At 41.2% G+C, this 25,066-nt stretch overlaps 2 protein-coding genes across 2 annotated transcripts; one reads left to right on the top strand and one right to left on the bottom strand.

The window, feature by feature from the left end:
• Nucleotides 1–3,307: 3,307 nt before the first annotated feature.
• si:ch211-132p1.2 (proteinase-activated receptor 4) lies at nt 3,308–8,893 on the bottom strand. The gene is made up of 3 exons (XM_046406235.1): nt 7,983–8,893; nt 5,060–6,122; nt 3,308–4,048 (listed from the first exon to the last, which is right to left on the bottom strand). Exons 1-3 carry the CDS (start codon nt 8,086–8,088, stop codon nt 4,039–4,041), a joined length of 1,179 nt encoding a protein of 392 aa, XP_046262191.1. The 5' UTR covers nt 8,089–8,893; the 3' UTR covers nt 3,308–4,038.
• A 1,833-nt stretch (nt 8,894–10,726) lies between these two features.
• On the top strand, nt 10,727–24,814 carry rnf130 (ring finger protein 130). Its single transcript, XM_046406234.1, has 9 exons — nt 10,727–11,000; nt 12,231–12,528; nt 15,248–15,439; nt 17,325–17,575; nt 19,070–19,141; nt 19,848–19,930; nt 20,343–20,439; nt 20,643–20,820; nt 21,239–24,814. The coding sequence occupies exons 2-9, from the start codon at nt 12,261–12,263 to the stop codon at nt 21,349–21,351; spliced, it is 1,254 nt and encodes a 417-aa protein (XP_046262190.1). The 5' UTR covers nt 10,727–11,000; nt 12,231–12,260; the 3' UTR covers nt 21,352–24,814.
• Nucleotides 24,815–25,066: the final 252 nt, after the last annotated feature.

Below are 25,066 nucleotides of genomic sequence, written 5' to 3'. Positions count from 1 at the left end.
CGGTTAGGGTGTCGGACCCGTAACCGGTGGATCGCTGGTTCGATTCCCCGTCCCGGTGTCCATGGCTGAGGTACCCTTGAGCAAGGTACCTAACCCCCACTGCTCCTCGGGCGCTGCACGCGGTCGCCCACTGCCCCGGGTTTGCTGTGTGTGTGTGTGCACGTCACTTGGGTGGGTTAAATGCAGAGAACAAATTTCGTTGGAGTGAGTTCCCTCCAATGACAAAATATGTCACTTTCCTTCCTTTCCTTCCTTTGTGCACTACAAATGAAGTGCCACCTAGTTCCATTGCTTCAAAGACAAGGCAGACAGCTCTAGTACGGAGAGCCATGTTATTCAAAATGAAATAAATAAATATGACTATGAAATAAAAGCAATAAATAAATACATTTATTTAATTCAAAATAATTTCGAAATGATGACATTTATTTATTTCACAGGACTTTTCTTTCATAATGCCATATTTATTTCATGGCTCTATTTATTTCCATTTTTAATATTCAAATGATGGGACATGGTTATATTTAGGCCAAAGCAAATGCACCACGTCGTGGAAGCCATTGTGCAGATAGGATGGAAGATGTAAGTGATAAGCCGACCTTAGCCGCTGAAAATGATCAACATGGCTTGACATGAGACCCCATTTTTGAGATAAGAGCAAAAGTTTCCAAACAAGCCGCCATGTGGCTCGGTTTTAAAATCCCGGACAAGAAAGTCTTCATATGAGTGTTCAACCAATCAGTTTCTACTTCCTGGACGTCTCGCACATGAACGCGGTGCTTGAGAAGTCTTTAAGACTTCTTCGTGGATGTTCTTTAGAGAACTTATATGCCCAAGTACTTCAACAAAATCTTCAATCATCAATGGCGTCCCCTGACAAGCCATGTGGATCAATTTCAGTTTTGTATCTATTTATTTATTGGGTTTATTTCATAGCCATATTTATTTATTTCATTTTCAATGAAATGGCTCTCCATACTCTACAGCCAATGTCTCCAAAAGTTTTCAACTCGCACCAGAACTATCTAGATGGAAAAACAGCACTACAGGTAGGAAGACAAATACATGGTTTGGATTTTTGGGTGAACTGTCCCTTTAAGTTTATGTTCGACTTGTTCACAAACAGTTGTTTATTTCAGCATCCAGCAGTTTTGGAGCAACATCATCATTCATGTTTGTGTCCTCCTGATGAAGTCCAATATTCACTCTCTTTTTGCTGTTTCTGGTCTCCATCACCTCCTGAAGGAGATTTCTGTTCTTTAGCTACTTTAGTCGATCTTAGCTTCATGGAGACAGGAATGAAGCGCTTGAACCTGAGAACCAACTGAATAAACTGTAAATGTAGATGTAAATGTAAATGTCTGAAAATGTAGAAATGTGTGAAGATGCGGATAGTCAGGGTTCATAACATTGCTGCTCACGCCAACTTCTGTTTGTTCAAACCACAACTTCCTGTTTCTGTGTGAACCATGATCTCAGTGCAGTCCCCTTCTTTCCTCTAATCTAGCAGTTTGTGTGCCTTGTCTGACACATCTTTTCCCATCGGGTCAGTCACCTCTGAGTGTGCAGCAGAATCACAAAGCCTGCAATCAAAAGAAAGGGCAGAATCCCCTCTTCAGTTCAGAGATAAGAGCTCTTTGTTGTGTCTCTGTGCCGCCTCACAGGAAGCTTTTGTGAACGGACTCAGAGGTGATATTAACCCTCAGTGCTTCAATCCTGCTGAAGAGCAGGGATCACTTTTAACCCCCAAACTTTATTAATCCGGAGTCACAGACAAAGACAAAGACTCGAGAGAGCCTGAAATTAAACTGATCAGCAGCAGAGAGAAATGGGACACAGAGGGAAAGAGGGATAGAGACTTATGGAAAATAAGAACTGAATTCTGTTTTGTAAAATGCTGCATTTTTTGTCAATCAAATCAATGTGTCATTAAAATTTTGGAGTACATTTTCTAATCTTTGTAGGATGGAAAAATCTCAAAGGAAAAATGAATACTAAAACTTTAGAAAACATTTGATTTTAGAGTCAACAGATGTGATCTCTGAATGCTGCAGGAACGCTGCAGCCAGTCAGATGTGAACAGCTGTAAGGCCAACAGAAATGAAACCTAACTGACCTGACCTAATTTTCAAATCGACATCTTACAAACAGAAAAAAAACAACTAAAAAAACCACACAGTTGTAGTAAACTGAATTCAAACTTTTTCATTTCTTACATGGAAAACTGAACGGCTAAACCTTATGCAAACAAAAATGGAAAGAAACAGAAAATCAAGGAAACAAAAATGAGAACGAAGGAAAAAGCAAATAGAAATGTTTCTCACATTGGAAGTACTGCAGAGTTAAACTGGAAACCACAAATGTGTTTGAGGTGAGCTGAAGCAAAAATATCAGTGACTGTTGTTAAGATCTGGTTACTTTTATGCACACACACACGCAAAAAAAAAAAAAACATACAAAAAAACTCTTAACTATCATGCCATCACCATCACCAAAGCCAGCTCATAGGTAGAAATGTTGATGTAATAATTATGAAATTTACAATGTCAACATTTTATTGTGTGATGGTATAGATTCACAGGTTACGAGAACAGGACTTTTTCTCTCCGTGTTCGATTGTCAAAGAATCTGAGAATCATTTTGAACTTTAAAGCCCAGGAGACAAATTCAAGCAGGTGTTTAACTCAGCTGTGCCCAGTGACAGCAGAAAGGTGTTGTGGGACAAAACCGAATGCTCATCAGCAGTTTTAATGAATCCTTGTGGGATCTTTTCACACTTTTGATGGAGCAAGGAGCTTTTAATAAGCTTTGTTTGTTCACCGTGATGATCTGCTCTCAGATCAGAGATAATACTGAGGGCAAACACCACAGAGAAAGGATGGAGCTGATGGGGAATGAAGAGCTGTTAATGAGATGGAGATAATCCTGAGGACAGAGAGCAAGAGGCCCACACCATCCAACCCAGTCGCCAGGATAAATGTCGCCACTGTAAGTTTCTGCGCACCAGGGATATGTTGAAACTACATTTGTTTATGGTTCAGTTTTCACTTTTATGTTATGACAACTCAGCGCATAAGGTCTGGTTGGACTTAGACACAAAAAACACTTGGTCATGGTGGACAAGGATCGCTTTGCCTTAAAATACATGATTTTGTCACAACAAACATGGCTGGAAACTCTCCCAACATCTAGTCCAAAATATTTGCTTTAGTGCCAACAAAAACGGCCCAGTTTCCCAACTGGAGAATAAAGCTCCACCAGCTGTTTGTCTCCATCAACCAGTAAACTCACTTTCACACAACAGGAGTGCAGGGCAACACGCATTCGGTCATGTTTTATTTGGATGATTTTCTGTTAAACTTTGAGCTTCACTTAACGGAAACATTTTCTCTGTGTGTTTCTCAGGGGTTCAGTATCAGTGATTTTACTGACCGTCAACATTGTCAGGGGTGGTGGTTGTGATATAAGGCAAGGCAGTCCTGGTGAGAACATGTGCACAGAAAAATAAAGACAAAACATATTTAGTAACATTTTGTGTTCTTTGGTTCTAAATTTAAGTCTAGACGCTGAATGCAGATTTCAAATGAGAGCCTTCTGGCCTGCGTGTGAACACACGATGACCTTTTTTAAACATCAGTCTCACAAACATCAACATCATTTTGATGTTTTGCAAAGGGACGTTTTAGCTTTAAAACAGACTAACTGTAGTTGACCACTGTCTCTATACTTGACTCTAACAAATCTGCTCTTGGACTTGTGTTGAACTCGAACGAGGAGGTCTGCAGCTGTGTCTGCATGTGTGAGACACCTCGGGGCATTTTGTCACTTAAGGGACGAACATTTAGCCGATCAGTTTTCCTCCCCCTGAGCTGATGAGCAGATTAGACGTCAGGATGGGATCAGCACTAACTGATTTAGGAAGGTTTAGTCTTCACTCTGAAATCCATCCTCTTTGTTTGGCTTCATCGCCCCGCTGGCTCCATTCCCGTAGGCAGCTTCTTCTCACCTTTTTAATTCCCTTTTCTCTGCTTCAGTGAGCTACAGAGGCCTGCAGAGGACGAGAGTGTAACAAAATGAGCCTCGCAGTGAAAGACACAGGTAACACTCGTTCTCATACAGGCTTTTTAACCTCATCGGGTATTTTATAATCATAACAAGAAAACAATTCACCTGCAGTGTTGATCTGTGCTTTCATTTTAACCTGACTCCAATAAATGTTCTCATGAAACATTGTCAGCTCTCTTTGCTTTAAGCCCCTCACTGCTCTAACACATAATCTATGCTCATATTCATTATCCTGGGGAGTGGTCAGTAAGCTGAGCTGGCGTCTCCATGGCTTGGTGGGCTCCAGTGTTGCCCAGTAGGAGGCGCTGGTGTGCAGACTGTCAAGCAGACAAAGTGAAGCTGCTGTCTCACTCCTTCTCCTGTTTCTTACTTTTGTGAAGTACAAGGTTAGGAAGTAACTGTGTTTAAGAGGCACACTGAAAGTATTTAAATAATAACAGGAAAGAATAATGCTGAAGTATTATTACTGTGTAGCATGAAATTATTTATGCTCATTTATTTTAAAATATATACATATTTACAATGAAGCTAACTAGCTAGCTAGTTTATTTCTGTTGGAATAACAGATGTTCTGGGAAATGTGGCACAGTCTGAATTTCTCAGTAATTTCTAAATAATTAATTCAAACAGCAACATGTCTTTCTTTTAAGAATTTTTTATCATTATTGTGTTAATTCTGTTTATTCTGCGTGTGAACAGAAATATGAATCTTCTTCCTTTATTTTAATTTTTTTTTTATTTATGTGTGAATAAAGTTGTCATGAGTTTCTGATACAAGCTTATTTTTATCATCAGTCAAGTCATCTGGATCAGTTCTGCCTTCATATGAACATGTTCTTAGTTTAAAGGAACATTCCAACATTCATTTCTGAAATCTATATACTATACTATACTCTAAATATCACTGATGATGATGTTAGACTGACGGCTGTGATGATGTCCGTGGTCATGTGATTGACAGATCAGTAGTTCTGACATAGTGACACATCCTCACACTGTTTCAGAAGTCCCATCCTGACTGGACTTGGTCAGCAGGGTGACCTTTGACCTCAGGCCTGATGATGATGATGAGTAGGACACGTTGTTCCCCAGAGAGAGAGATGGTTTGTCTTCTGGGTCCCCATGGCAACACAGAACACTTCTGGCCTTCTCCCTGAAATCCGCCGACACAAAATAAAAGATGAAGGGGTCGATGCAGCTGTTGAAGGTGCTAACTGCTAAGCTAACCATGTAGGGGACATAGAGGTCCTCGCCATCACCATCCAGCGAACTGTCTGAGTAAGTGAGAAGGAGGAGGATATTGCTTGGTATCAGACACACGATGAACACCAGCAGGACCAGCACCGTGACCCGGATGGCGTGACCATAGCGTTTGCCCTCGGCCAGAAGGGTGCGCAGCACGGCAACGTGGCAGAACAGCATGACCATGAAGGGCAGCAGGAAGCAGAGAGTGAACAAGGTGGCGAAGTACGGCAGGAAGAAGTTTTCCTGCTCCTCCTCAGGTAGAGCGTCATGGCAGGTGGTGATCTGCAGCTCGTCCAATACGTAGGTCTGCTGCGAGACCAACAGTGGCAGCATGGCAGCCAGCACCACCACCCACACCGCAGCTGTCATGTACAGAGAAGTCCGCCGGCTGCGCAGCGTCTTGGCACCAAAAGGGTGAACCAAAGCGATGTATCGGTCCAAAGCCACCAGTGACAGGCACAGTACAGACCCGTACATGTTACCATAAAACATGGCCATGACGACTCGGCAGAAAGGCTCACCCAGCTCCCAGTGGTTTCCTCTGAAGTGGTACACGATGCGGAAAGGCAGTGCCAGCAGCAGCAGGCAGTCTGTAACAGTAAGGTTGACGAGCAGCATGGTGGACGGCAGCGGTTTGGTTCTGAACAGCAGGACCCAGAGAGCCAGCAGGTTGGAGGGCAGACCGACAATGAAGGCCAGCAGGTAGAGGACCGGCAGGTACAGATTAGTGGTCGGAGCTTGGATCTCCTTCAGCTGCTTGTCCTTCAGAGTGGTGAAGTTACAGTTTGTCTTCAGCTTGAATGCCCGCAGACCTACAGAGACCAGAACACACATCAATCTTTCTGTAGACCTGCACAGACCAGAACACGTCAGTCGGTCTCTAGACCTGCAGAGAAAAGAACATACTTCAGTCTGTCTGTAGACCTGCAGAGACCAGAGCACACGCAGTCTGTCTGTAGACCTATCACCACCTGTCTGTAGGCCTATCACCACCTGTCTGTAGGCCTATCACCACCTGTCTGTAGACCTATCGCCTCTTGCGGTGATAGGTGGTATTACAAGTCAGGACAAGTATGGGCTAGCTGGCTAGCATACTAACTTCAGTAGATATCTCTGCTACACAATACACAGACATCACTGACATAACACCAACACTGTTGATTGACTTGACTTGGTTTAAATTGTTTTTATTTTAATCTTGTTTTATTTGTGTTTATTTATTTCTTCACTGTTCACAATGCGCATATACCTTTGTTGGTTGACACGTGTTTTCTGTGTTTATATCTTTATTCATATTCTGGGGTTTCAAATTACAGTTATACCTGCTTAAATTTTAATCTTGCCTTATTCTTCACATATACAGTATGTCTTTATGCCTGTATGTGACTAGATACACCATTTAGACAAAAGTATTTGAACACCCAACCATTACACTAACAGGGAGTTTAATGACATCAACAGCTTTGCAGCTAGAACAGCTTCCACTCCTCTGTTTCTGTGGGAACTTTTGTCCATTCGCGCAGTAGAGCGTTTGTGCAGTCAGGCACTGATGTTGGATGAAAAGACCTCGCTTGCATTCTCTGTTCCAGGTCATCCCAAAAGTGTTGGGATCAGGAATCTGTTTGGGCCAGTCAAGTTCTTCCACACCAAACTCATCCAACCATGTCTTTATGGAGCTTTGCTTTGTGCACTGGGGCACAGTCATGCTGGAATGGAAAACCTTCAACAAACTGTTGCCACAAAGTTGGAAGCATAGCATTGTCCAAAATGTCTTGGTAAGATTAGGTTAAGATTAGGTCAAGGTTAAAAATTCACGTCACTGGAATTAAGAGGCAGAATCCAGCCCCTGAAAAAGAGCCCCATAAAGATTGCTGTTGCAATTACTACTGTTTAGTCATAATCTGATTTAAATCTGTTATGACTCAGTACAGCTATTACCATTATTGTTACTACTATTGTTATCAAAATCACCATAATACCTTCTGTATACTTCATTGTCATTATCATTATCTACATTTCCGATACTTCTGGTATTATTACTGCTGCTATGCATTTCTGCTTGTGTGCTCCTTCTCTCACACCCCACCCCCTCTCGTTCTCTTCCCTGCTCTCTCTCTCTCTCTCTCGCGCTCTCTCTCTCTCTCTCTCTCTCTCTCGCTCTCTCTCAACCCAACCGGTCAAGGCAGATGGCCGCCCATCTTGAGCCGGGGTCTGCTCTGAGGTTTCTGCCTTCTAAAAGGCAGTTTTTCCTCACCACTGTCGCCAAGTGCTTGCTCAAGGGGGAATGTTGGGCTCTCTGTATTACAATTTAATTAAAGAGTTTGGTCTAGACCTGCTCAAATTGGAAAGTGTCATGAGATAACTTTTGTTGTGAATTGGCACTATATAAATAAACTGAATTGAATTGAAAATAAAGCGTGTCTATTTTGATGAAAAACCGTCTGCTTTTAAATGTGCTATATAGATTAAATAAACCCAGACTCACAGAGAAAGGAAAAACAAGAGCACACATTGTTTGTGTTAGCGTGAGAACATTTTGTTTTTTTTTTAATGTTTAAACTCTGACTCTCTCTGAAAAAATACCTCAAACATGTCCTGATCTGAAACTGGGGCTGCTGAGAATGCAGCCTGTCTCTACCTGCTCATGTGCTCAGAGGAAGGAGAAGACTTACGGACAGACATGCCGGAACATTCATCTGGAGGACGAAAAGATGGAGAGACACTGCACAAGGACGACAGCAGAGAGACAAAGATCATAGTCCCCAAAAAACACCTCATCTTCTTTTCCTTCAAATTTGACACCTTTTCTTCTTCTTCTTCTTCTTCTTCTTCTTCTTTGTGTTTCTCTTCACCCAGCTGGCACAACACGCAAACTGTTAAACAGCTTTTTTTCTTCTCCCGCTGAGTGGTTTCTGATTCTCCTGACAGCTGCAGCCCTCTTCCTCTTCCTCTATCAATTCTGTGGTTGGTGGTTTTACAGGACAGTAACAGTACTTTTTAAAATAGTAGTAGATGTAGTGGTAGTATCAGCGCTTAAACTCTCAGCAATCTGTTTGTGTTATCTGAGCTCACTGCTGCTAATGTGCTGATGGAACCCAGATGTCTGTGTGCGTGTGTGCGTGTGTGTGTGTGTGTGTGTGACTCTTGCATGTCTATCTTTGTGAGGATTGGCTTCAGACCTTGGCTGTGAGGACATCTGGCTCTTACATCTATAAAAATAAATGAGAGTTCAAGTCAGAATCAGGTTCAGTTTAAGATCAAAATGAAATGTTTACGGGTGTGTGATGGTTAGGATATGGGCCTTAGCAAATCATTTTGTCCTCACAAGTAGAGAAATACCAGAGCGTGTGTTTGTTCCTCATAAGCTGTGATTCAGTCGACGATGGAAATGTTTAAAATGTTTAGCTTCCTTCATCAAACAGGAAGTGTGTCTGCAACTGACCATTACTCTCTAAACTTCGCCCATGAACAGTGACTGTCCAATCACAGCTCAGCAGCAGGGTCTGGTCACTTTGATGTTTCCACGTGTTGAGGTGGTGTGCACACACGGACAGATTATGAAACCGTCTGGGCATAGAAATGGAATGTCTGTTCCATACACATAGAGTAAGAAAGAGACACAATGCCACAGCAAACAGACTCAGAACGACAAAGGGATACAAAAGGACTACAAAGAGATGCAAAATGTCTAGTCAGTTGTATTAGTTTGTTTGAATTAGGGTTGGGACTGCGTTAATGCCATAATTGACACGTTAATGCAATAACTAATTAACGCCGACAATTATTACTTTATCACTTACTAATGCAGTTTTTTTTGTGAACAACATGTTAATGCAGTACTAGCCCTAGTCTGAATATAAAGAAAACATTAACATTGTCATAGTCGCTCTCTCTCTCTCTCTCTCTCTCTCTCTCTGTCTTTGTCTTCCTGTCTTCACCGGAAGCCGATAAGCAGGTTTCCTGTTTTTAAAATTCAAAAATAACTGCGTTAATGTAGCAGCAGACAGTTCAAATGAACTCTGACAGTCCGCTTTTACTACTGTATAATGCTTATGATGACGGCAGAAACACAAGATTGCATTTACGACATGTTAAAATAATAAAATGAATCAGATAGATAGGCAGGAGTAAGTTGCTGTAGAGTAAGTTACTGCATAAGTATTTCACATGTCATCCTACAGGTCCAGTGTGTGCTCACTGTCCCTGATGAACAGCTCAACCACCCCAACCACCACCAAACAATAAAACAAGCTTGTCTTACTTAAATAACCTGTTTGATAATCCACTGGATAAACTGAGACATTGACTGAAATTAATAATTAAGTACAGGAAAACACTGTTAAGGTCGGGACATTGTGAAAAGGTGAGAAACACAAACTTTTGCTGTGCTGTGATAACATCGATTTGCTTTCTTTGCAGCTTAACAAAACTGTAACTCCGTCCTTATAGAACTGCTTTTTACAGTCTAATAGAAAATAAATCACAAAAATGTGAATTTTGTTGCGTCCCTTATGATTATTGATTAGTCAGTAATTTTCATGAGCTGTTCCATCGGAAAAACACACTCACAAAGAAAACTGAACTCAGCCTCCTGCTGTAGTTCCCGACTGTGTCCACCAGATGTCAGGCCTGATCAGTCATCGTCCCACGGCCTCGTTCTGTCCGTCTTTTCGTCACATCTCTGTGACATCACCCCTGAAAGAAACATTACAGCACGCAAAAAGTTTCCATCATCATGTCCATCTCAATGTCTTCTGCAACATATCAGACACACTGCTCCAAACTGTCAGAACAACTGGCACCCAACCTTAGTAAAAATATGAAGTACTTTACTTAGTGCTACTTTACTTGAGTATTCCACTCTGACAGCCTTAGTTAGCCTTAAATTTTACTAACAAAACATATGAAGAATTATATAATTATAACGGTCACAGAGCATATTTTACTGCATTAAGCATGCATATACCCTACTTTTTCTTTTAATAATTGTATGATCATCTACATTTTCAGCGCAGTGTTTTTTATTTTGTTGTCCTTTTGCTTAAGAAAAGCATCTGATTACTTCCTTCACTACTGAAATTTAGTAAATTTAAAGTGTACTCAAATGTTTTTAGTCTGCCTATGAGACAAGTGCTAAATGTGGCTATGATCTGCAGATCCAGAACAATGACTAAATAGATTTTAGAAGTTGGAAATTCTTTGCTATTGTGTTTAGTTTGGTATATTTGTAATGTTAAAATAAAGTTCAACAAATATTATTGATAATTAGTTATATTATTTGTCGTTATTCTCAATATTATCTTGCTACTCAACTATTTAAAATACACAAACCAAACCGGTTGAAAGACGAATGTCTCTCAGCAGGTATCGCGACAGTTGATCCAAATCTCAGGTACCTAACCATGAAGGTATCGCACACGCGCCCTGTCTGCCAGTGCCGTGTATGTGCGCCTGCGCAGTGCAACCCAAACTGAGAAACTGAGACGAGGCTCGAGCCTCAGCAGCGCACAACAACCACCGGGGAGGAAAACGGACCAAAACACCGAACGACAACAGGGTCCAAGGTCCATATACGCACCGCGCCCCGCTGGACATTCAACGGGATAACAGTGGGAGAGAAGGCGGAAGGAGAGTGGAGGCTGGCGGGGGTCGGTAGACCGAGGACCTGCTTGTCTGTTCGCCTGCAGACGGTAAGACAAAGCAGAACGAAGCGACTGTCTGCGTCGCTTTCAAACGGCGTCTGAACACTGAGCAATGGTGCTGGATCACCGCTGCGTCTTAAAATGTTCTGATTATAAAGAGTGTTTTGGTCAGCCGGAGTAGGGGGGGAGGGGGTCAGGACAGGACTGGAAACATGGCGATGTGAAGGTCCAGATGTTGGCCTGGTGATGATGCTCCATGTTCTGACAGGCAGCAGACACACTGACAACACTGTCTAGATGTCCTCCCACTGTCTTTCCTGTCCCTGACAGTCTGAACGCAGGGCTTTTTGACCCTGAGAACCACAGGAAGCACAGGCTGTGACATGAAGAAGACATGTGGTAGATAGAGACATAAAGACTTTTAAGAACATAAACCAGGCAATTAAAGATATTAATATATTTAAAATTTAACAAGATTATATACAAATGTTCAGCCTCTGTTCATAATGTTATGGACAGGTACAGGCATTCTTAGGACAAATGAGGAAATTTAAGGTCCCATACATAAAGAAAATGAAGACATTAGAAGGATAAATAAGCAATTTGGTTAACACAAAGAAATACAGAAAAGTGCAGAGAAGACAAGGAGATATAAATCTTTGGAGAGCGTAAAATGTGGTTATGTTGATTTGAGGGCATCGACAGACTGATTTTGAGAACAAAGACTGACTACAGGAGACCACTGAAAATATGCAAAAAAGATCTTTGCAAAGACAAAAGAGCCATAAAGAGACAAAGATTAGATTTGGACATAAACAATAAAACAGAATGTATTAAAGCAAAGGGAAATATTACAAGACATTTTTATAGAGACATAACATGCTTGGATACAGAAATTGCCATTTTAGGACAAAAAGAGACATTTTAGGGCAAAGTGTATTTGCTGCAACCAAGGGACATGGAGGACCCATGTCCCTTGGTTGCCGCAAATACATAAATTGACACTGAGAAAAGATTTTTAAGGAGAAATATAATATATTAAATATACTATTTAATATATATTTATATATATAAATAGACATGAAGTTTAGAACATACTCAGAGATTTTACAGAGATTTAAGACATTTTGGGGCAAATTAGAAGGTAACTGTAGGACATTGATAATACAAATAAGACCTGAGAGATGTGTTGAGGACAATATACATGTCCTCAGGAGTACAGCAAATTGTTGTCGGACTCGTTCTGGTCTAAATGAGTTTCTTTTTGTGTCCTACCAGTTTGGATGTAACAAGGACTGAGAGGACGATATGACGTCCCTAAGGTGGACTCGGCTCTCCATCCCGTCGATCCTTGTCAAGGTCCTGGTCCTGGTCCTGTCCCGCTCTGTGTCAGCAGCCCGCTCTGACAGGAACATGGTGTCAGAGGAGTATGTGGGCGCCACGGTGAACGCCACCGTGCTGGACGTACGAGGAAACACCATCCACCAGATGAGCAGCGATGATGGGACGTATGGACAGAACTCTCCAAAAGTGGACACCAGGGGTGTCATCATCGCACCTGCACCGCATCACGGAGGTACTGACATCACAACAAACCTGAGGTCACAACACAGCAGTTTTCACTTTGTTAAAGAAAACTGTGGGTGCATCCCACCTCCCTCACAGTGAGGACATGTGATTTCATGTGATTTCAGTTTTTGATGATAGTGGAGCAGCTGGATCATTCAGGGCGCTTCCCGATGATGTAACCATCATACAGGTGTATGTTCAGACCGCCATTTTCAATCATCTTAATTTGATTATGACGAATCAGGTTTTCTCTGTTTGATACCAGTCTGGCTTAAGTACCACAATACCCAAGAGTCCTACCCGCTGTTTCCATGTATAGCAGGCCTATCATTGTTATGGCTGATAACAAAACATATTGCCATGCTTGCTGAATTCACCCACAGTGACTAGAATTTAAGTGATTTAAGCTGCAGTTTTCAGTTTTCTCTTCTTCTTTTGGTAGCAGAGCATGTGACAGAATTATAAGCTCAGTGATCCAATCACGCCTTTGTGGCTGAATGTAACCCTATATGAGTCATAGTCAAGGTTCTTCATGTCTACACACTACCTGTAGATTTGACAAAGAACCACACATCTTCCTCTTTTGGTCTAGGGATTCAGTCTCATGCTGATTCATAGTGTATAAGAGAGAAACTCCCTAACATTGAGTCTGGGAAACATCAAGGAAGCAGCAGCTCATCACGCTTCACAACTCTGTGTGAGTGTTTATAGTGAGCACAGAGTGTAGGATGCGCTTGACACCTCACGAGCACCCTGGTGGAGCTGAAGCAACAACATGCTTAAGACAGAAACAGCAGCTGAGTCACGTAAATCTCCTCAAATACTTTTTCATTTACTCTGAATCAAACTCTCACAGAAACTCTGGAAACTTTACCTCATGTAGCATGTTACTCAAAAAGAAAATTTTGTACATTTGACAGCTAATTGCATAAATCTGATCTACTTTGAGAGCAAAGTTAAGAGGTCGGATCTCCAAAGAATTTCATGCTCTGGTCTAATCCTGAACATGGCTGTTAAAGCTGCAACTATTAGTCAGTTAATGATTAATCAATTAGTCGAGCAGTGTAAAAGTATTTTCAGTTCATCACGAAACTGTGAGGATACATATTAGATAATAATGATCGCATCTGGGTGATAAATATTAAACAGTGATGTTGAAGTCAGAGGGTTCCTCTACTTTAAGTTTGTATTTTAGAACGTCTCTGTGTGAAACAGATAGAAGAAAATTTGGTTCTGTTCCATAAGCCATCAGACTGTGAACTGCTGCAGTGCAAGAAATGGTCTGTGTACCTTTTGTAGCCTGATAAATTCACATAATATATCCTCCATATGTATCCATGTTTATTTCATCTATTTCTAACATTGTCACAGATGAAGATCAAAATGGACTGAATTCATCAGAACTGTTTTCAAACAGCATTTCTTGGCTTTACAAGAGAAAAGACTTAAGTAATGAAGACTGACAGGTTGTTTTGTGAAATGTTTGTCTGGTTAGCTTCACCTCAGCAAAGCGCAGAAACCAGCTGGTTCAGTTGTTCTCAGCAAAGATGACAGGTGGGTTGCAGATAAGCATGAGTCATACTCTTAAACTGATAAACTGAGAGTTTGTGCAGATCTGCACAGTGAACATGGACATGAGTCTGTAGCCTAACGGGCTTTTCCCCAGATGTTCAGCTCACATTCATTCATAATAACTGAATCAAATCTGATTCATCTGCTGCAGTGCCCGCTGATAGTTTGTGTTATTTCACAACAGTGCAGCAGGTGTAATACATGAAGCAGATGTGGTGGGTGTACTAGATCAAGCAGATGTAGTGGCTGTAATAGGTGTAGGTGTAGTAGATGTAGGTGTAGCAGAAGTAGCAGGTGTAGTGCTGAGGCACTGCGGAGGTTTTCAGGCTGCTGAAGGTCGGAGTGTCTCTGCTCTGAAGTGTCAGATTACAGTCAGACGGTCCAAGGACACTGCAGCTGCTGGATGGAGCTTCAGCTGTCTGCAGCATCTTATTAAGGCCCACAAACACTCAGAGCTGAACTGTTTGCTTTACTGTCTGTTAGAAGTGCACTGCACATCCAGTTGGTGGATATTTCACTAAACCTAATGCAGCCACACAAAAAACAGGAAGAGGATAACAGCAAATAAAGATATAAGAATCTGTTAAATCTCAGGAGAAAGTCAAAATGAAACTTTGATGAAGAATAACAGAATAATTGTAAACTTAAGATTTGAATAGAAGCTGCAACAAGATAGTTTGACAAGAAGGAAATTATTAATTTGTTGAAATATCTGCAATTGCCCCTTTAGTATTGAATTGGTTTGTCATTTAGCGCAAAGAATTATAGAAGAGAATAAAAACTCCTTTGTTCTCAGTTTCTCACATGTGAATGTTGGCTGTTTCCTTCACTCTTCTGTGATATTAAGACTGACTTAGAGCTGAAACTATTCTGTCTATAAGTGAGTCCTAAATCCTTTATTTTTAATTTCGTTCACCTTGTTTTAAAAGGTCAGATGCAGATCCAATCTACACACTGATAAAAGATAAACCAGTGTGGAGCAATAAACAGCGCAGGAGAGTACTGCATAATAGAGTACTGCAGAAATAAAAAGGACTTTATTCGGTGTGTTTCAAATTCATACATAAAAACATTAAAAAGTGAATTCAGCTCAAAATATTAACATGAAAATGTAAATGTTGCAAATTGATTAAAACCATGGTGTGTCTCCCCAGTGGTGGACCGGCAGGGCTGCGACCCCAGCACTCGTTTCCTGGTTCCCCCTCGGGGTGTCCACTGGGTGGCGCTGCTGCAGAGAGGAAACTGCACCTTTAAAGAGAAGATCTTGAAAGCGGCCGCCTACAACGCCACAGCCGTCCTCATCTACAACAACTCTTCCGACAAAACGGTCAAGATGGGACACGAAGGTCAGTTGCAGTCCTGAATGCGGGACTGACACTTCATTAGCTTAACATGTTGAACACAGGAGGACACAGGGATGAAATGGTCACTCTCCCCAAGGGGGAGCTGGAGAGTTGAAGGGGAGACGGCGATACTGCAGGAGGTGAATTAGTCAAAAAAACATCACTCCTCCTTCTCAGGGTCATAATAAGTGAAATGTGAACAGAGTTATGAAACACATTGATAATCATTCAGTGGGACTTCCTGAGGACATCATTACCTGTGATGTCCATCCAGAGTAGATGTCCTTAAATCCATGTAGAAATCACAGGCAGAAGACATTTCAGAACTTTTCTGAGAATCAGTACAAATGACAGGAGGAGTAGCCAGCTCACAGAGAAGACTGGAAACTATGTGAACAGCTGGTGTGGGGTATTGGTAGTATTGAGGTATTGCTTTAAATATTGTGATTGAGAGGAGGAGGAGCAGGAGGAGGAGGAAGGTGTGTGTGCAAGGAGTGACTTCCTGGGCATCGATGTTGAGTTCTAAATATGGAGAGGATCATGTCATTAATTGATGAGCTTACTGTGGCCTCACAGTGTGTGTGTGTGTGTGTGTGTGTGTGTGTGGTCCTGGTGCTGAATGCCAGACAGCAGAAAAATAAAGTAATGATAATAATAATAAACTTAATTTGTGTGTCTGACTGAGTTGTGGTGGCTGACAGTATCAATGTCAGTATGTTGCAGTGCTGTTATACTGCAGTACAGTGTCATAGTATTGTATTGTGTAGACCTGTGTTACAGCGTAGAAGTAGTGCAGTACAGTTTTACTGTGGTACTGTGTAGGGGTGGGAATTGATACGTTTTTATCAATATCAATGCTATTGTCGATTCTGCCTATCAATCCAGTTCCTTATCAGTTCTCTTATCGATTCCTGAGTAGTTCATTGAATGACAAAAAAGGAGTTCTACACAGTCTTCTGCACCAAAAGCAACCGTTTTATTTTTTTCCCAAAATTATGTCATGAACATATTCAACTCGAACATACTGAACAACACCTTGACAAGATATAGTGTAAATATAATCTAAATAAATTAGACTGATACAATAAGTAACAAAAACAGGAATAGGCATTTAACACTTGACCATGCTAAATTACACTCCTTTTCTTAAAAAGGATATTGTAAATGAAGTAACAATGGACATACACGTCCTCTTTAGAAAAATAGTCACGTCTGCCACTATAACATATTGTTGATTTAACTTACTGCAAGCTTAAACCAGATTTAACCAAAATTATTGCTTAACACAGTGTGTCAGCAGTGTGGATATGTTAGCACTCATACGCAGGCGGACATTCTTGGTACTTAATTCCATGCTGGGTAGACAAATGTGTTAGCTTGTTGCTGGTATTTTCAGCCTGACACGATATTACAGCATTGCACTGCCCTACACGTGGCCGAATTCTCATCTGGTTTGGTGAAATGGAGTCAGGCTTTAGATTGCTTCTCCTCTCCATGATGCTGCCTTGTGGTGTGGTTGAAGATCCGAGTCGTTGCAGAGAGTGTGATGCAAATGTACCCCGATGCCAAATTTTGGGAAAACCGGAAAATGTCGTGCAGGGAAATGAGAGAATCGTTAAGAAGAATTGATAGGTGGAGGTGTACAATTCTGATGGAATGTCAGAATGGTCAGTTCTGAATCAGAACCGGTTCTCAATTCCCATCCCTAGTACTGTGTAGTAGTGTTATATTGTAGTACAGTCTAGTTTTAGACAGTTCATCAAGTAACCTAACTGGAAACACCTTCTGATACACCTGGTGGTTTTTGTTCTTGCTCTGGTCCTGGTCTTGGTTTTGGTCCTGGTTCTGATTGTCATCCTTAATCCTTGTTCTGCTCCTTTCTGTGCAGGTACTGGTGACACTGTGGCAGTAATGATCACAGAGGCCTATGGTAAAGAGATCCTGGCTCACCTAGAGAGGAACCTGACGGTTCTGGTGTCTGTGGTGGTGGGTCAACGTGGTCCCACCAAAAACATCAACCGTGGCTCACTGGTCTTCGTTTCCATCTCCTTTATTGTCCTCATGATCATCTCCTCAGCTTGGCTAATCTTCTACTTCATCCAGAAGATCCGCTACACCAGCGCCCGCGACCGCAGCCAGGTAACATACAGCTTGCATTCAGCTAACATCAAACTAATAAGCTAACCCTGCATTCGATTTGTACTTGTAAGTCCTAACTTCGAACTCGGAGTGACATCACATCTGTTAAAAACCAAGTTGGTTGCGTTCTATTTGCCAAAACGCAAGGCAACTCGTTCGTAATGTTATTCAACCATTGTTGTTATAGCAACATCGACTGATTACAAACAGCAAGCAAGTTGATAAACCACATATTATGCAGTATTTCACAAGAGCAGCTTGCCTGTAGGCTGCAGTAAGACAGTATTGTGTAAACATCTTACTAAATTGGAAAAAATACAGAAGCACTAAAAGCACACAAAACCACCGTTTTTATTTACAGTCGAAGCTCTGGGCAGCCATCTTGGTTTGCGAATTCGTTGTCCTCTGAAGGCAACCGAGTTGACGAGTTGGAATTCCGACTTCGGGAGGCGTTGGATTGGTCACTTTCACTTTTGGAAGTTGGAAAATGACTTACGAGTACAAATCGAATGCAGCATAACACACATTTAACAAACTGACATACAGAAAATAGGTTAACACACAGCTAACAGGCTGACTTACTCTCCTCCTGTTGTTGTTCAGTTGAATCATTAATATTTAATTAGGTGAATCTCTGCTGAAAGCTTAGTGGAGAGTGGGTGGTCACCCCCCCAGCGTAATCTAGCCCTCCTCTCAGGACTCTGCCCTGAGAGGAAGCCACCCCCCACCCCCATCTGCTGCTGATCAACCTTCACTTCACCTCCCTGTGGTTGCACTTACAGTCTGTCACAGAATAAGCAGTAAACAGAGTACAGCTGAGGATGATGGGAATATTTGATTATGAACTACAGACCATTACATCCTCTGATTCCTGTAGAACATGTCACTGAGTACAGCTCCTATGTCTTAAGCTCCTCCCCAGCTTTTCTTTTTCTCTTTTTTTATTCTTTATTTTCACAATATGCACACCACCCAAGCAAGCCCAAACAGATTCCAAAATTCAGCTCTATGGACTTTAGCCTTGCTAAATGTTAAACTAATTGGTCAGCCTAGCTAGCTTGCCCTGTGTTACAGATATACAGAGTGGACGCATGTGAAGTTAAGATAACATCACTTGTTACTGTAAGTGCAGTTAAAGCTTTCCAGCAACAGTAAATTATGAATGTAATCCATTTCCATCCAAGTGCACCTCCTAAACATTAAAACAACAGCATGACAAAGGTTGTTATCTGTCACTGTGTCCATTTCAGTTTTTATAAAGGTGTAACAATGCTTCCAACAATTAAACTGAGTTGACTATATTTGCAGAAAAATCTTTGTTGCTGTAGGGAGTCTGTGCTTTTTTCCCCTTGTCCTCTGATTCCAACATGAAATGATAATGTGCTGCTACTGGCTGAAAGAGGACTTTAGAACCTAGTTAGTCTTTCATATAGTGAGGTTAGAGTTACAGGTATGAGTCAGCACACAAATCTGTCCTCCTTTTCTGTCTCTTAGCGTCGTCTTGGTGATGCAGCTAAGAAAGCCATCGGCAAGTTGACCACAAGGACAGTGAAGAAAGGAGACAAGGTAAATACTGAGGATAAATGGAATCTTTGACCTGTTGCATTTGCTTTTGTTTTGTGCTTAACCTGTACTGTACTCAACTTTAGCTGAAGTTAAACAACAAAGAAGTCCAACAGTCCTGAGACAGGCTAACATTTACCTCCAGCTGCTGACAGTAACCGTAGGAAAGAACACTCAGGACATAACTCTTATTTAAGCAGTTCAGTTTCCATGTCCAAAACAACAGCTGGCGTAACACTCAAGCTCATCAGCTCAGTGTTTAGACAGCCCAACAGCAGGTGTCGTACTTGGTGGGCAGTAGGACCCAAATGTTTCAGGTATTCATGTGGTTGACCTTCATACAGCAGATGAAACACTGATGGATGTTTCACTCGCACAAAGGTCAGAGGTCACAGTACGATGGTGACAAAAGATAAACATGACAGCGATGAAAATATAAATCACAACTGATGACATTGCTGCAAGGAAACAGCTGAGAGGAATTTAAAAAGGTTTACAACAATTTATCTGTTCAGAGCAGCAGGAGACACTGAGTGTAAGCAATTAATCATCTGAACAGTAACTCACCAGTGAGTTTTGCCGCACAGAAAATAAGATTCACAATCATTTTATCTGTTTCAAACAAAGCTGCTGTACATGTAACACAACCACAAAGAGAGGCAAAAAACACTGGGGGACCTTTACATGTTTGTCTTTGCATGTGTCGCAGGAAACTGATCCAGACTTTAACCACTGTGCGGTGTGTATTGAAGCGTACCAGCTGAATGATGTGGTTCGCATCCTGCCCTGCAAGTGAGTCTGAAAATTCCAGCAGCAACTGAAAACAGAATTCTCATACTGTAATGATATGCTACTAATCATAATTCTGTCTGTGCAGCCTTTTGTTGAAAATCTAACTTCTGTACTTTTGATACTATCAAATGCAGATATATTGTTTCAAACATGCAGTTTTAAAAAAGTCAATATTTTGATAACCCTAGCAGCCAGTATTACCAGTCAGACCAGTGTGACATAGATTGATCAAACGAACTCTCTTTAAGGTCACCTTTCTCCTCAGAGGTGATGTATTCTTTACAGCTTAATTTTTTTTCAGATGACAGATTAAAAACATCACACATAAAGTCTGATCAATCCCGTCTGCCTGTCTGTCTGATCAGATCTCATCAGATCTCATCAGATGAAATATGTCTCTGTCTCCCTGCAGACATGTCTTCCATAAAATGTGTGTGGACCCGTGGCTGAACGAGCACTGCACCTGTCCCATGTGTAAACTCAACATCCTCAAAGCTCTTGGCATCATGGTGAGTCATCACTGATATCAGAATCAGAATCAGAAAGACTTTATTGCCATTGTAAGTGAAGAGGTTTCACATTACTATGAAAGAACATATAAAGAACAGGAACAGATCCATTGTGTTTGTATAACAACTGTATTTTTATTCTCTGACCTCTTTCTGTCCTCTGTGTCTCCTCTGTCTTCCACTTGTTTTCTCTTTGTCTTCAGACCAGTCTTCCCTGCACGGACACTGTGGTGCTGGACGTTGAGCGTCTGGGTGTCAGTCAGGCATCTGGCAGCCAGAGGGCGCTGCTGAGTGACAGCAACCAACCATCCATCAGCCTGGAACCGCTCAGCCCGCCCCACCCTGAGGCCACACCTACTGACATCACCATCGCCGTGACCAGTAAGAATGCAGCACCATGCAATACCCCCCACCATGATACAATATACCTCAATCATCCTCAGAAAGCTTTATAACAGACATCAACACTATAGCTACTACTGAACATTACAGACAACTTTAATTAGTTAAAAAGTCAACTTATCACTATCATAGAGCAATTTAACATCACTATAGAGCAACTTCACACTGTTATCAAGCTACTTAATGCAGTCAGTAGTCATGATAATCATCATTCTTTTTGCTGATAGTGTTTTAGTAATATATTTTAGTAAATGTATTTTAATATGATGGTGCATATTGATCACACCTTGATCGTGTGATGGTAATACAATAATCACTATAGTAATAATAATATTTGATGAATGAATAATGTCTTTGTTTTAAAATGGGCATTAACTGTTTCTTTCTGCCTCGTCAGGTGGTGGTCACTTCTTCAACAGAAACTCGATGTCTCCTCGCAGTGTTGTCTGTGAGATGGAGTTGTCCGATGTCCAGGCCTCCCTTGACTTATATGATGACAACAAATCCTGAGGCCCATTTTCATGGTTACCACCCCTCCCCACTCCACCACCACCGCCATCTCCATTTGCTGATGGGCAGACAGCGTTTTATGGATGCAGGAAGTGTTAGAAGAGTGTTTCTTTTTGAACGGGGGATAACAAGAATGTGAATGAACTTTTGAACTTTTAGTCATTTATCCCATCAGACTTTCCTCAGTCATGGAACATGGACAGTCTGGATCCTGGTCCCAATTCAGACCTGGTAGCTCGACACATAGCACACTTTGGAAAACTTGGAGCACTCAGAGCTGGTAGTCGAGTCAAATTGTTTTAAACATGTTAATAATTGAACTGAATTCCAGATCCAAGTGCAGCCCAGGAACCAGAACCTGAACTAGATTCATCTGGTAAAACTGAAAGTAATATTGTTTTCGTTGAATTCCTAGAGAGGTTCATGGAAAAGTTCTGGACACTCTATAAAGCGCTCTTCTGTTCCTGGGAAAAGGCTCCTGGAATAGTTCCTGAGCTCCTGAAAACCTCCTGAAATGATTTTCCTAAAAGATTCCTGAGTTTCTGGAAAAAATTATGGGGCTCTTTGAAGGATTCTGGAACAGTTCCTAAACTGTTCCTATATCAGGTTCCTGGATTTCTAAAGAGGTTTTTTGGTTTTGAAAATACTCCTCCTCCTCCCCCTGAGTGCCTAAAAGGTTTCTTAAAAAGTTTAGAGCGTTCCAAAGTTCCCGAGCTCCTAGAAAAATTCCAGAGATCCTCGTAAGGAAACTCCTAAACTCCTAAGGAGTTTCTTTGGATTCCTTGACAGCTTCTTGGACTTCATAAAGAGGTTCCTTGAAACATTCATTGGATTTTTAAAAGTCTCTTGGAAAAGAGATCCTAAAAATGCCCTGGAAAATCTTTCTGACTTTCATTAACATTTCCTGGAAAACTTCTTTAGCTCTTTAAAGGTCCTTGGTTTCCTGGAAGGGTTTCTTTGAAAAGTTCCTGATTTCCTTAAAAAGGTCTTGGTGTTCTTAAAAGCATCTGGAAACATTTCTGATCTATGTAAATGTTTCTGGGGTTTCTTGTTCCTAGGAAAGTTCCTGAGTGCCTAAATGATAACTGGAAATGTTCTTAAGGTATGAAAAAAGGGTACGTTCCTGGAAACATTGCTAGGCTCTTCAAAAAGTTCCATGGATTCCTGGAAATGTTCCTCAGTTCCTAAAAATGTTTTTGGAAACATTCCTATAAAGATTCCTGTAGTGGTTCTTGAGGCTTTATAAAGGTTCCTGTCTTCCTAGAAAATATGAACCTAGAGGGACCTGAAAGCTTCAGGACCAAAACCAGAAAAAAAAGTCAGAGAATCTGACCCAGAAAAAGCTGTCAGTTTTTTTCTGATATTCCACATTTAATCAGTCATATGTCATATGACATTTGGAATTCTTTAACCTGACCTTCTGATTGGATGAAGATTACATTGTTGACAGACTCTTCTGGACTTCGGGCAAAGTCTGGAGTCTGTTTGAAAACATGGGCCTGGATCAGAAATACTCAACTATAAATACTGACTGAGCTGGTTCTTTTGTCAACAGTGAGACTGGAAGCAGGACCAGAGGAAGACCTGGACCCATATCCTCCCTAGAGACTCTGGAGGAACAGTTATGTGAGCAGTGTTAACTCCCCTGTAGCAAAAAAGAAAAACAAACTCTCTCTGTAGAACAAAGAGACTTTAGATTTTAAGGAACAGTCCAACATTTTTGCAAACCTCTTGCTCTGTGTTCAGTAACACGGAGTTCCCCATGGAGACATCCTAGGCCCTCTGCTCTTCTAATTAAACCTTATGACTTAACAGGATTCAACATGTCTTTAACACTCTTGTTTTCTTCTCCAGTGTCAGAGAAGAACACAAGAAGCTTAGGAAAGCACAAATACCGGAAGCAGCCAGAAATGCAAACTCTATCAAAGGGAAAATTAAACTCCAACTATCTCAAGCATGACTGATTTTTAATACTCTTACTGAACTTCCTACTTAGCAGTCTGTTCTGTCATCAGTTGGTTTAGTTGACTGTTGAGTCAACACATCTGCAGACCTCACATCTTGGGTCCCAAGGTCTGTGAGCCAATGAGAACGGGGTCTCCTGGAGGCAATTTGTTTTCCTAGCATGGTAATTTAAAGTTCCTCCTCTCAACAAAGGCTGACATTAAATCCTACAAGGTTAGATTTTGGGGTATGTTTTAAAAGGCTTGCTGTGATTGAGTGATTCCATAGCCATCCTAGGGAGAAAATTATCGCTTCCTGGAGTGAGGTGAGTGACTTCTTGTACTGTCACAAATCGTGTTTTTACCCCATTTTGTCCAGAAATCGAGTTTTCATTCGAATGAAGCTCGAATTTGAAACAGAGTTTTTATAAAATCATACAACCAGAACTTGACCAAATGCTTGCTTCCATCCACTCCTTTGGTGTGACTATGAATTCACTGGAGATAAACAGCCGGCCATTAAATCATTCCAGAAGATGAGGATATAACAAGGTGTGTGTATGTGAGGAAGATTACAGTCTTCCCATGGCTCCACACAGATCTGATGTCTTAAGTTCTTTACTGGAAGTGATGTTTAAGTTAAGTTTCAGGGTCGTCATTGTTTATTTTGTCTGTTTCTGTTTTTATTCACACCTTACACAACAGATAATAATTTTGATACACATGTACACTTTTAATCTCCAGTGTTTCCACTCATGGCTATTATTGTACAAACTATTCTCTTGACCAATTGTCTGGTCAGAAAACAGTAAAAACTGTCTGTGGCATTTTTCTAATGTCTCACGTCTTCAAATGGCTTTGTTTGACCAACAGTCCAAAACACAGTGATTCAGATTAGTGGTATAAAAGAGAGAAAAACACAAAACATTAAGAAGCCGAAGCCAAAACGTTTTTGGTATTTTGGCTTGAAAACTAACAATAATCAGGTGGACGTTAGCATCACTGTTGCTGACACACAGCACGAAGTTAAAACTGTTTTAAACTATGAATGTTCCATCTTGTTACACGAAGACATTTAAAGGGAACGCCTACTAAAGTGACACACCTGCTTTCTCTCTTCCTACTGGCTCACAGCAGTGGAGTCCTCAGGTGTGACGACATCTGTGATGCTAACTGCTGTTCGTATGTCTCCCGTTTGTGTTTCCTGAAGTGATGGACTGCTCCTTTAAAGTGTATTAAACAGCTTCTGAAGTAATCAGTGTGTAATAATCAGCTCCGTTAATGGGGCTCAATATATAAACTGCATTATATGATCTATAACCTGACAGACTGATCATTATTGTCTCTGAAGTGACCTGAACACGTCCTGATGGAATCCTGAGGACCCGTCTGTCCTCCTCTGTCTGTCCTTGTCTCTGTGTCACATGTTACTGATGGTGATGACAATGGAGGATGTGTGTGATGCTTCAGTTCACTGTGTCTATTACTGCCTCAACATTAAAGTGTCATTATCGCCTTTATACAGGAGTCCGAGTTTCTCCACATACACATTCTGTTCCCTTTATCAGCTCAGCTGTGTTCAGTATGTCAGGCATGCAGTGTGTTTCAACTTTGTTGAAGTGTAATGTGCATATAGTGCGACCCCAGCAGCCATAACGTGTGGATTGTGTACACACATTAACCACTTTATTAGGAACACCTGATGCAGTCCAATTCAGCAGCTCTGCAGTGATAGAAAATGTATTTTTTTCTTTTCAGAAATGTGGAAATTC

The sequence above is a fragment of the Scatophagus argus genome, chromosome 12 (genome assembly GCF_020382885.2).
Source record: "Scatophagus argus isolate fScaArg1 chromosome 12, fScaArg1.pri, whole genome shotgun sequence".
Lineage (NCBI taxonomy): Eukaryota > Metazoa > Chordata > Actinopteri > Scatophagidae > Scatophagus > Scatophagus argus.
The sequence above is the reverse complement of the archived record's forward strand: the minus strand, read 5'-3'. Positions and strand labels throughout refer to the sequence as shown.